Raw genomic sequence first — 13,697 nt, 5'->3', positions numbered from 1 at the left:
CGAGAACCAGCTGACGGTACTGGAACCCGGATGGGTAGCAGAAGGTACAAGAGCCAATGGAACTGCCGAGAACCAGCTGGCGGTGCTGGAGCCCAGGGTAAATACTAAAAACAGAGGAGCCAGAGGTGTATTTGGAGGAGGTTTTAAATCCGTAGTACAGTGGATGTGGACAAAGCAGGAGAATTTGCCGGACACACAGCTGGGGATCAGCTGACGTTACTGAACCCCAATAACACTGGAGCAAGCGTTGACTGTGCAGACGGCACTTCTGAGCAGCAACTAGCGGTATTGGAGCCCAGGGTAAATACTAAAAACGGAGGAGCCAGAGGTGTATTTGGAGGAGGTTTTAAATCCGTAGTACAGTGGATGTGGACAAAGCAGGAGAATTTGCCGGACACACAGCTGGGGATCAGCTGACGTTACTGAACCCCAATAACACTGGAGCAAGCGTTGACTGTGCAGACGGCACTTCTGAGCAGCAACTAGCGGTATTGGAGCCCAGGGTAAATACTAAAAACGGAGGAGCCAGAGGTGTATTTGGAGGAGGTTTTAAATCCGTAGTACAGTGGATGTGGACAAAGCAGGAGAATTTGCCGGACACACAGCTGGGGATCAGCTGACGTTACTGAACCCCAATAACACTGGAGCAAGCGTTGACTGTGCAGACGGCACTTCTGAGCAGCAACTAGCGGTATTGGAGCCCAGGGTAAATACTAAAAACGGAGGAGCCAGAGGTGTATTTGGAGGAGGTTTTAAATCCGTAGTACAGTGGATGTGGACAAAGCAGGAGAATTTGCCGGACACACAGCTGGGGATCAGCTGACGTTACTGAACCCCAATAACACTGGTGCAAGCGTTGACTGTGTAGACGGCACTTCTGAGCAGCAACTAGCGGTATTGGAGCCCAGGGTAAATACTAAAAACGGAGGAGCCAGAGGTGTATTTGGAGGAGGTTTTAAATCCGTAGTACAGTGGATGTGGACAAAGCAGGAGAATTTGCCGGACACACAGCTGGGGATCAGCTGACGTTACTGAACCCCAATAACACTGGAGCAAGCGTTGACTGTGCAGACGGCACTTCTGAGCAGCAACTAGCGGTATTGGAGCCCAGGGTAAATACTAAAAACGGAGGAGCCAGAGGTGTATTTGGAGGAGGTTTTAAATCTTTAGTACAGTGGATGTGGACAAAGCAGGAGAATTTGCCGGACACACAGCTGGGGATCAGCTGACGTTACTGAACCCCAATAACACTGGAGCTAGCGTTGACTGTGTAGACGGCACTTCTGAGCAGCAACTAGCGGTATTGGAGCCCAGGGTAAATACTAAAAACGGAGGAGCCAGAGGTGTATTTGGAGGAGGTTTTAAATCCGTAGTACAGTGGATGTGGACAAAGCAGGAGAATTTGCCGGACACACAGCTGGGGATCAGCTGACGTTACTGAACCCAAATAACACCGCAGCAAGTGTTGACTGTGCAGACGGCACTTCCGAGCGCCAACTGGCGGTGTTGGAGCCCAGGGATAAGAATGAAAACAGAGAGGAGCCAGAGGTGTAATTGGAGCAAGTTTTAAATAAGTAGCACAGTGAATATGGACAGAGCAGGAGAAATTGCCGTGAACACAGCAGGGGAACAGCTGACGTTACTGAACCCCAATAACACCGCAGCAAGTGTTGACTGTGCAGACGGCACTTCTGAGCGCCAACTGGCGGTGTTGGAGCCCAGGGATAAGAATGAAAACAGAGGAGCCAGAGGTGTAATTGGAGCAACTTTAAAATGTGTAGTACAGTGGATGTGGACAAAGCAGGAGAAATTGCCGTCCGCACAGCAGGGGAACAGCTGACGTTACCGAACCCCAATAACACGGCAGCAAGTGTTGACTGTGCAGACAGCACTTCCGAGCGCCAACTGGCGGTGCTGGAGCCCAGGGATAAGAATAAAAACAGAGAGGAGCCAGAGGTGTAATTGGAGCAAGTTTTAAATAAGTAGCACAGTGAATATGGACAGAGCAGGAGAAATTGCCGTGAACACAGAAGGGGAACAGCTGACGTTACTGAACCCCAATAACACCGCAGCAAGTGTTGACTGTGCAGACGGCACTTCTGAGCGCCAACTGGCGGTGTTGGAGCCCAGGGATAAGAATGAAAACAGAGGAGCCAGAGGTGTAATTGGAGCAACTTTAAAATGTGTAGTACAGTGGATGTGGACAAAGCAGGAGAAATTGCCGTCCGCACAGCAGGGGAACAGCTGACGTTACTGAACCCCAATAACACCGCAGCAAGTGTTGACTGTGCAGACGGCATTTCCGAGCGCCAACTGGCGGTGCTGGAGCCCAGGGATAAGAATGAAAACAGAGGAGCCAGAGGTGTAATTGGAGCAACTTTAAAATGTGTAGTACAGTGGATGTGGACAAAGCAGGAGAAATTGCCGTCCGCACAGCAGGGGAACAGCTGACGTTACTGAACCCCAATAACACGGCAGCAAGTGTTGACTGTGCAGACGGCACTTCTGAGCGCCAACTGGCGGTGTTGGAGCCCAGGGATAAGAATGAAAACAGAGGAGCCAGAGGTGTAATTGGAGCAACTTTAAAATGTGTAGTACAGTGGATGTGGACAAAGCAGGAGAAATTGCCGTCCGCACAGCAGGGGAACAGCTGACGTTACCGAACCCCAATAACACGGCAGCAAGTGTTGACTGTGCAGACAGCACTTCCGAGCGCCAACTGGCGGTGCTGGAGCCCAGGGATAAGAATAAAAACAGAGAGGAGCCAGAGGTGTAATTGGAGCAAGTTTTAAATAAGTAGCACAGTGAATATGGACAGAGCAGGAGAAATTGCCGTGAACACAGCAGGGGAACAGCTGACGTTACTGAACCCCAATAACACCGCAGCAAGTGTTGACTGTGCAGACGGCACTTCCGAGCGCCAACTGGCGGTGTTGGAGCCCAGGGATAAGAATGAAAACAGAGAGGAGCCAGAGGTGTAATTGGAGCAAGTTTTAAATAAGTAGCACAGTGAATATGGACAGAGCAGGAGAAATTGCTGTGAACACAGCAGGGGAACAGCTGACGTTACTGAACCCCAATAACACCGCAGCAAGTGTTGACTGTGCAGACGGCACTTCCGAGCGCCAACTGGCGGTGTTGGAGCTCAGGGATTACAGTTCAGGTGGTAGAAACATCAACAGAACAGGAGACCTGGATACTGTTGCCAACCAATTATTTATTCTGGAAGAGGACTGGCAAATTCATGAGAGATCCAGGCCTTGTTCATTTTGAGAAAAGTAAGCCGGTCAACGTTATCGGAGGATAGTCGCATGCGACGGTCTGTTAGTACACCACCTGCGGCACTAAAGACACGTTCCGATAATACACTAGCAGCAGGGCAAGCTAGCACCTCCAATGCATACTGACTAAGCTCTGGCCATGTATCCAGCTTACAGACCCAAAACTTGAAGGGAGAAGAGCCGTCTGGGAGTACACTAAGAGGGCAAGACATGTAGTCTGTCACCATCTGACGGAAACGTTGCCTCCTGCTGACTGGAGCCGTCTGTGATGGTGTAGACATTTGTGGTGGCGGGGACACAAAACTTTGCCACATTTCGGCCATAGTGGTCTTGCCTTGTGCTGAGGCGCTGCTTCTGCTCCCTCTTTGTGCAGAGCTTCCTCCACTGCCTCGACGCACTGAGCTGCTTTGTAAAGTACTAGCAGCACTGCTCTCTGTTGGAATGGAGAACATGATGGAATGCACCAGTGCGTCTTGGTACTCACGCATTTTACGCTCCCGGTTCAACGGTGTTATGAGGCTTTGTAAGTTGTCCCGGTAGCGAGGATCTAGGAGGGTGGACACCCAATAATCAGCCGTGTTGAGAATGTGGGCGATGCGGCGGTCGTTTCTCAGGCACTGCAGCATGAAATCAACCATGTGCTGCAGACTGCCAACTGGCCAAGAAACGCTGTCCCCTGCTTGAGGCGTGATCTCTGCCTGCTCTGCATCACCCCACCCTCGCTCTAGATACTGACTACTAGAGCATTGTGTACCTCCCTCCTCTGGACAGATGTCTTCCTCATCCATTGACTCCTCCTCATCCTCCTCACAAAGTGTCCCCTGCCTAGGCCTTTGTGAGGAACCACGTTGCGCAGACTGTAGAGAAGCAGATGGCATTTGTGACTCCTCATCCTCCACCTCTTCCAAAACCTCGTCCCTTAGTGCTTGCAGTGTTTTTTCAAGCAGGCAGATAAGGGGGATAGTCATGCTGACTAGTGCATCATCTGCACTCGCCATCCGCGTGGAATAATCGAAGGCACGCAAAACGTGGCAAATGTCCTTCATAGAGGCCCACTCAGTGGTGGTGAAGTGTGAACGGCGCGTACTGCGACTTGTTTGCGCCTGCTGCAGCTGGTACTCCATTACTGCTGCCTGCTGCTCACACAACCTCTCCAACATATGTAACGTTGAATTCCACCTGGTGGGTAGGTCACATATGATGCGATGTTCCGGAAGACGTAATCGGCGCTGCAGAGCTGCAATGCGTGATCTTGCATTGCTGGAACGCCGCAAGTGAGCGCACTCTATGCGGACCTTGTGAAGCAGTGCATCAAGATCCGGATAGTCCCTCAAAAAACTCTGCACGACCAAGTTGAGCACATGTGCCAGACATGGGATGTGAGTGAGGTTGCCTAGGCCCAGAGCTGCCACCAGATTTCGGCCATTGTCACACACTACCATGCCTGGCTGGAGATTCGCTGGCACAAACCACACGTCGCTCTGCTGCTTGATGGCATTCCAGAGCTCCTGCGCTGTGTGGCTTCGATTCCCCAAAGAAATTAATTTTAATACGGCCTGTTGACGTTTGGCCACGGCTGTGCTCATATCGGTCATCATAACAGGTAACCGTTCACGGGTCGATGTGGAGGTAGACCGTGACGGCTCCTGCAGCGCTGATTCAGAGGAACTGGAGTATGAGGAGGAGTCAATGTGTACAGACTGGATTCCTGCAATCCTTGGAGTTGGCAGAACACGTACAGCGCCACTCTCAAGATTTGTACCCGGCTCCACAACATTTACCCAATGGGCAGTGAGGGAAAGGTATCGTCCCTGTCCATGCTTACTGGTCCACGCATCAGTGGTCAGGTGGACCTTGCTACTGACGGCGTTTTTTAGCGCATGTTTAATTTTTCCCTCCACATGATGTTGCAGGGCAGGGACGGCTTGCCTGCTGAAATAAAAGCGGCTGGGCACGTTGTATTGTGGGACTGCCAATGCCATAAAGTTACGGAATGTGTCAGTCTCCACCAGCCTGAATGATAGCATTTCAAGGGCCAGTAGTTTAGCAATGCCAGCATTCAGAGCCTGTGCTCGGGGGTGGTTTGCCGAGTATGGGCGCCTTTTCTCCCATGCCTGTGCTAACGATGGCTGTAGACTGGCCTGGGAGTGTGAGGATGACTGGGAAAGTGGTGCTGTGGGTGGAATTACACTGTGTCTCTGTACAACAGTGCCAGAGATTCTTCCATGGCGATCCTGTGAGGATGCCGAACCAGCTGTGTGTGAGCTGGAGGAAGAGGCTACAACACGAGCTGAAGAGGTGGTAGGTGGCGCTGTAGGTTGGCCTAGGTCTTCAGTGTGTTTTTGTAACTCCACCACATGCTTGGTCCGCACATGTTTCCACATATTTGTGGTATTGAGGTTGCTGACACTTTTCCCTCTTTTCACCTTCTGATTACACAGCTTGCATTTGACAAAGCAAATGTCATCTGCAACTGTGTCAAAAAAGGACCAGGCACTACAAGTCTTGGGAGCGCCTGCTTTGGATTTTGGAAGAGCCATGCTCCTAATGGGTGCCGAAGTGGAGGCTACAGGCAACCAAGTCTGCCCCCTCCCTCTCCCTCCTTTTTGGGCCATTCGGGGAATCTCTTCCTCAGAGCTGCTCCCACCACCTTCCTGTCCCTCACGCCATGATGGGTCAAGGACCTCATCATCTACACCACCCTCTTCAAACAACTGCTTCTCCTGGGTAGTCTCGACAGCACAGTACGCACCACAAAGTGGCACCTGAGTCTCATCATCAGATGCGTACTGAGGTGTGCTGCTGACCATAGGCACTGGCCCACCCGCCTCTTCAGATTCAGAGAGACAAAACGGTTGCGCATCACTGCATACTACCTCTTCTTCAAATTCTAGAATTCTGCTTGGCTGGCCCCCTCTTTCCAAGCCAAGAGATTCAGAGAACAGAAGTAGAGATGGCTCCTGTCCAGGGCTCTCTGACTGCCTGGGCAATTTGGCAGGTGGTGAAGAGACAGATGGGTGCTCTTCAGTGCTCAGGACCTGAGAGGATCTGGAACTAATTGAAGTCGATGCGTTAGCTGCCATCCATCCGACAACGGCTTCAATTTGGTCCTCGCGCAGCAGTGGGGTACGGCTAGCTCCTACAAAGCTGCGCATAAAGGACTGTTCCCTGGTAAAACTGGGGGATGCTGAGTCACTGGTGCCCGCAGCAGGCACAGAATCCCCACGTCCTCTCCCTGCAGGCACAGAATCCTCACGTCCTCTCCCTGAAGAAACTCCACGCCCACGCCCACGACCACATGCCTTACTCCCTGCCTTCTTCATCTTGGTAGACTGATAAAGATAGGCAGAAAAGTACTAAGGGCTTAGTGTGCTTATTCCTGAACAGCTGCTAACAGGTATAAGAAACACTAATTTTATAAAGTGTGGACTAGACTTTAATATGAGCTAATGTGGCCTACACAACTGTAAAGTGGAGTGTTTGGTGAACTTTATTTAGGTTTTTTTTTTGTCACAAAAAGACACTGGATGTGCCTAAAGATGTAATAACGATAGTATCACAAACTTTTTGTAGCTATTACAATGTAGGAAGGTAACCTACAATGCAATAGATGAGGCTGCAAAAAATAGGCTAATACTAATCTGGCTGGGGCTGCAGGGCCCAATGCTGCAGAAAGGCTCCTCTATCTACTCCTATATAGTGTGTTTGGAATCAATTTAGCTGAATACGGATGGAACCACCACACTAATAGGAGATATCAGGAAAAATTATGAATTGGCAATATAGGACAATGTATGAGGCAGTGACACACACTGAGTGCACTACAACCAGACGGGGTTGAAGCACACACTACAGGGTGAGCTGCACTCACACACCAGACCTTGCAGACAGCGGTGAACAGTACAGATGCAGAGCACTGTGCACTAGCGCTGCAAGACCAAAAAAATTTCTCTATCTACTCCTATATAGTGTGTTTGGAACCAATTTAGCTGAATACGGATGGAACCACCACACTAATAGGAGATAACAGGAAAAATTATGAATTGGCAAAAAAGGACAATGTATGAGGCAGTGACACACACTGAGTGCACTACAACCAGACGTGGTTGAAGCACACACTACAGGGTGAGCGGCACTCACACACCAGACCTTGCAGACAGCGGTGAACAGTACAGATGCAGAGCACTGTGCACTAGTGCTGCAAGACGGAAAAAAAATTCTCTATCTACTCCTATATAGTGTGTTTGGAACCAATTTAGCTGAATACGGATGGAACCACCACACTAATAGGAGATATTAGGAAAAATTATGAATTGGCAAAAAAGGACAATGTATGAGGCAGTGACACACACTGAGTGCACTACAACCAGACTTGGCTGAAGCACACACTACAGGGTGAGCTGCACTCACACACACAGACCTTGCAGACAGCGGTGAACAGCACAGGGAACTGTGCACTAGCACTGCAAGGCACAGTGATTTAGAAAGTAGCTTGGGTAAAGCAGTATAGAGCAAATAGGTAGCTAAAACTGTCCCTCAGAACAACAGCGTCCTATCCCTAACTGAATTCACAGCAGAGTGAGCTCAAAATGGCGGCGGCGGCTTTTATAGTGCATCATGACATCATTTCAGCAGCCAATCACAGCCATGCCATTAGTTAAGATGCCTACATGCCTAACAGGATGTGCCCACACTTCTTAGGATCCTCATTGGCTGAATAAAATGAAAATGGCTCATTGCATTATGGGAACTTCCGATTCCGGTATACGATATTGCAAAAGTATCGGAATTAAGTATCGGAATTCCGATACCGCAAATATCGGCCGATACCCGATATTTCAGTATCGGAATGCTCAACACTAGTGGTGACACATAGGCATGGAAAAGGGGTTGTCCTCTGAGTAGCTGATAACCCCTTTAATCAAAAACTTCAAAGTTTTTTGTTCCAGTGTACTAGTCAGGTGTAGTCCACACAAATTTAAGAAAATGTCTAAGTTAAAGTTTAAATTATCCAAGAAAATTTAGATATTGGGCAGGTATTTCACAGACTTATATACATAGAACACAGAAGCATGGAATTAGAGTGATGTGAAAAGGAAATTAGAAGCCTTTTTAACTTTATGCTATGGGCTAATGTTCAGAATTGGTCAGTCAATGGAGAACAATCATTTAATTTAAAATTGTTGTAATTTGTTAATAAGGGACAGCATAACAAAACCCTAGATCTACAAATATTATATAGATCTCAGAGCCATAGCTTACTAAGAAATCCATTGGGTGGCATTCGCAATAAATAAAATTAATGATCATCCGTCTTTATTGTGGACTACATATGAGCCCCTTGGCTATCTACATTATACAATAAACATTTTTCTTTTCATTTGTATCATTTTGGATGATGTGGATGTATTTGATCATTTATGTTGAACAGACTCTGAAAAGTGATGCAACAGACGAAGAAAAAGTGGAATTTCTGAAGGAAGCACATTTGATGAGGTATAAAATATAATCTTGCATAAACCACAACTTAATATGATATATTACCAAATTAATAGTAAAGTAAAAGCACGTCTCTGAGGACTATCCACTTTTATTGACATAGGCGATTAAGTTAAAAAAGTAGAACAGGGGCTTCATACACATAATTTGTAATGGGAATCTCATATACGTAGTATTCATCAATATCTTTTGTCAATTAATTTACACCAAAAACTGTCATAAATACATTAAAAGGGTTGTCTATTATTGGGCAAACCCTTATTAGTGGCCTCAGGGTGCTGCATAAATTAAAAAAAAGTATACTTACCTCCCAGATTGGTGCCGCTCCTCCATTCACACCTAGTTCTATGTTCCTTGCCCGTCTTCTGACATATAAACAATGTCATTTGCAGTCAATGGCCGACCGCGGATCGACTACAGTTGTAACATTTACGTCTGAGTGGAATCTACTGGGAAGCAGGAAGCAAAATTGTTGATGAACAAAGAGGATCAAAAATCTCTTTTTCCACCTGGGTCATAGTTTTGGTTGCATTCTTTAGGTAGTGGGGAGTTTTTATACTACTCATATTTCTCTTACATTTTAATACTTTTTTTTTACACAGCCAGTTTCACCATCCTAATATCTTAAAGCTGCTCGGTGTCTGCCTTCATAATGTACCTCAATACATTATCCTGGAATTAATGGATGGTGGGGATCTGCTTTCATACTTGCGAGGTGCTCGGGCAAATACTCATGTAAGTATTAGAATTGTACTTCCTACTTCTTAATCCCTTGAAACTGTTAAGCAAAGTCTCACAAATTATGTTATTGGATTTGTCTGCGTCAATAATTTTCTTGCAGGAAGTCTTTCTCTTTTGGGTTGTAGCGGTAGACACCAATGGTGGCCATTACTGTGCTTATATGGATTATCATGCATCTTTCCAAAGATTCTAGATAAACCATATAGTACATCTGGACTATTCTTTGGTTATTTAGTATTTGCTACCTGTATAAGTTTTAGGGGTAGCGGATCTTTCCAAAGAATACAGCTGAGTGTGGATATAACCAATATCCTTAGTAAATTGACAGATCAGTGCATTTGGCAAAGTTAAAATTTGCTAGATCGCTTGGATTTTCCCGAGAAGTTTGGTTCACAGCTAAGTTATTCTTCGCTACTTGAATGGCTCTTACTATCCTCTGTGGTCTCTCCAGTTTCTCAAGACCCTGTAGCATATTTATTGTCATATGTAAAAAATAATAAAGAATACTTATACTCACTTCCCGCTCATCTCTCTGGACACTCTGCTCCTCACCATCATCCATCTGGTCCTTGTTGCATCTTCTTATAACTGCTGCAAGCGCTGAAATCGCTCTTCTGGCTAGGCTGGGAATTAAATAAGGCCAAGGATGGTTTTGGGCTGGTGCACATAATGTCACAGAGCACATTGTGGCGTCAGGAGGACCTCAGCCGAGCCAGAAGTACCGACATAGAGTGAAGAGGTTCAGGATTTCAGCCATAGTATTCTAAGGAAGGATATAAAATTACATTTTAATCTTGAAGGCTCTTTACGGCCAGTCAGCTGTCATTTTGCTGAATCCATGTAGAAACAAATGACAAAAAAATCCGCATTTTGGCAAATACAAATTTTTGTAAAATTCGAGTAGAATTCTATTCCACTTGAATAAAATCTCTCATCTCTACAATTGAGTGTAATGCTAAAAACGTCACACAGAAACCCAAACAAAGAATAGCTTATGATTTCAGTAATCTTATAAAAAAATAATATTTGTTAACCAATCACAATAAAAAAATTCCTACCCATAGATGACACTTACTGTTATTTAATGCTGGAATCACTAAATATTGCAGGGCAACCCAAACATTTCTTGTCATGTAACGTAACAAATTTCAATAGTACTTACCCGATCTCTGTATTTTGGCAGCAGTGATGTCATGTCATGTCAACAGCTCACATTGCCTCTGTAGCTGAGCCACTGAGCTCAGTAATGGGCAGCACGGTGGCTCAGTGGTTAGCACCTCAGCCTTGCAACCCTGGGGTCCTGGGTTCAAATAACACCAAGGACAATATCTGCAAGACATACTGATAGGGAATCTAGATTGTTAGCCCCAATAGGGACAGTGCCCAAAAAAATGTCTGTAAAACCCTATGGAATTAATGGCGCTATATAAGTGAGTAAAATAAATAAATAAATAATTGACTGCCAACGCAACATCACTGCTGCAGCCAGAATGCCAAAACCGGAGTAGAGGCGCAGAGCCAGCACTGGGTTCGGGGAAGGATTTTGTTATTTTACAAGATGGGAAACATTTTCTAAAAGTGTTAAACCTCTTTAAATATTTGCACCATTTTGTTCATTACTCAAGTCTTGGCAAAATATTGTAATATATCAGTACATCCTAAACTTAAATATTCCCAATTTTACACAAATACTCACTGATCTTGGGAAGTCGATCCTTACATTAATTTTACACTGTAGAAATTATTATTTCCTGTTCTTTTTTGTGTAATTAGCTGTCAAGGATTTATTTGTCTTTGTAGCTTGACTAGATCTCATATGTAATGTGAGCAAACACAAATTGATGTACTGCTGTCATGATGATGCCCAAAACTTAGTGATGACAAGCTTGGCAAAAACTCCAAGGCTGTAGTCAGAATTACACTCGTAAATCACATGTGGAGGCTTACATGGAAAGTTGGAAGTAAATTTTGCCCACGATTGGCTATAAATATGCCCATGGTTATGTTTCTTATAGGTCCAAGAGACATTGTTGTCAAGTGTGGACCTTCTGGATATGTCACTGAATATTTCCACAGGCTGTGTATATCTGGAGAAAATGCATTTTGTCCACAGGTAAATTAATTAAAAATGAATTGTAACTTCTCTATCGGGCCTGATATGAGGCTCTAGAATGGTTCTTTAGGAATAGACCAGTTACCGCACACAGGGGTGGATTAAGAGTAGCAAGGGCCCCGGGCCCCCCTCGCTCCCCCCCACACACACACCTGATGTATCATGTGACATGTCACATGATCCCCTGTGATAGATCATGTGATAGTTCACGTGAAATTAATGTGGCACAATATTAATTATAATAATTTTTTTTAGGCTGTGTGGCCACAATGCGTTTTTTAAGCATTTCCGCAGCAGCAATTCCGCTGCAGAAACGCTTAAAAAATGCTTGGTAGAAGGTCTGCCATGTTCCCCAATGATAATCCGCATGTGATGTGCACATACTGTGGAAATTTCCGCTGCGGATTATCATTGCGGAAAAATCTGCAGCACTACCAATTATTTTGCGGAAGCGCGGCGTTTTCGCCGCCATTGACTTGCATTGGAACGCATGGAATTCGCATCACTGCATCTGCACATGCGGATTCCATGCGTTTCAATGTGCGGATGGTTCCTGGGTTTGGAGAAGAGGAGACTCTCCTCCGGATCCGGGTACCATAGAACCTGTAAAAAAAGAATAAAATAAATATTATACTTACCTTCTGATGGCCCCCGGTGTCTTTATCCAGTGCATCCTGGCTTGCCGGCAGCTCGCGATGGTCTGAAAAGGACCTGGCGTGACGTAATTTAGTCATGTGACGGGTCACGCGACCGCTGACGTCGACAGGCCATTAGAAGGTAATTATATATTTATTTTTTATTTTTTACCATTCTTTTACGGTCACACTATATAAATCCATGCTGGTTGCATGGATTTATATAGTGTAACCAAGTTGTCAAGCACTTTCCAAGCTAAAATCGCTTGGAAAGCGCTTGACAACCCGCATGCGTAATGCATGTGAAGAACGCTTCACATCCGCTTGTCCTTGGCAGGAAAAACGCATGTAAAATCCGCATGTACAATCTGCATGCGTTTTTTCTGCCAGGGAGATGCAGAAACACTCAAAAAAAATCCGGAGCATTTCTGCATCGTGGGCACATAGCCTTACATTAATTGTATGACTCAATATTGAGCACACGGCGCCATCTATACTCGGCGGGAGGCCGCATGGAGCCATCTATACACAGCGGGAGGCCGCACGGAGCCATCTATACACAGCGGGAGGCCGCACGTAGCCATCTATACACAGCGGGAGGCCGCACGTAGCCATCTATACACAGCGGTAGGCCGCACGTAGCCATCTATACACAGCAGAAGGCCGCACGGCGCCATCTATACACAGCGGGAGGCCGCACGGTGCCATCTATACACAGCAGGGGGCCACACGGCGCCATCTATACACAGCAGGGGGCCGCACGTAGCCATCTATACACAGCGGGAGGCCGCACGTAGCTATCTATACACAGCGGGAGGCCGCATGGCGCCATCTATACACAGCAGGGGGCCGCACGGCGCCATCTATACACAGCAGGGGGCCGCACGGCGCCAACTATACACAGCAGGAGGCCGGGCGGCACCATCTATACACAGCAGAGGGCCGCACGGCGCCATCTCTACACAGCAGCGGGCCGCACGGTGCCATTTATACACAGCAGGAGGCCGCACGGTGCCATCTATACAAAGCAGGGGGCTGCACGGTGCCATCTATACACAGCAGGAGGCCGTACGGCGCCATCTATACACAGCGGGAGGCCGCACGGTGCCATCTATACACAGCGGGAGGCCGCACGGCGCCATCTATACACAGCGGGAGGCCGCATGGTGCCATCTATACACAGCGGGAGGCCACACAGCGCCATCTATGCACAGTGGGAGGCCGCACGGCGCCATCTATACACAGCGGGAGGCCGCACGGCACCCCCCCCAGAGACAGCAGGAGGCCGCACGCCATCTGTACTCAGCAGGAGGCCACACGTCGCCATCTATACTTAGCAGGAGGCCGCACGCAGTCACGCACCCACACAAACATATACAGACATATACATACATACACGCATAAACACATTTGAAACACAAAAATACA

General features: G+C 47.0%; 1 protein-coding gene across 3 annotated transcripts in view; it reads left to right on the top strand.

The window, feature by feature from the left end:
* Positions 1 to 13,697, top strand: part of ROS1 (ROS proto-oncogene 1, receptor tyrosine kinase) — a 422,859-nt gene that overhangs the window by 303,522 nt on the left and 105,640 nt on the right. For 2 of the 3 annotated variants that reach the window (XM_073675912.1, XM_073675911.1), the window contains 3 exons: positions 8,713 to 8,777; positions 9,383 to 9,515; positions 11,537 to 11,634. In XM_073675912.1, the coding sequence (XP_073532013.1) occupies positions 8,713 to 8,777; positions 9,383 to 9,515; positions 11,537 to 11,634 (296 nt within the window). Of the gene's footprint in view, positions 1 to 8,712; positions 8,778 to 9,382; positions 9,516 to 11,536; positions 11,635 to 13,697 lie in introns of those variants that run through there. The other variant, XR_012318445.1, reaches the window with a different exon arrangement.

This window comes from Phyllobates terribilis, unplaced genomic scaffold (genome assembly GCF_046119375.1).
Source record: "Phyllobates terribilis strain yellow unplaced genomic scaffold, ASM4611937v1 Scaffold_3__8_contigs__length_932513732, whole genome shotgun sequence".
Taxonomy (NCBI): domain Eukaryota; kingdom Metazoa; phylum Chordata; class Amphibia; order Anura; family Dendrobatidae; genus Phyllobates; species Phyllobates terribilis.
Note: the sequence above shows the minus strand (reverse complement) of the source record. Positions and strands in the feature narration are given on the sequence as shown.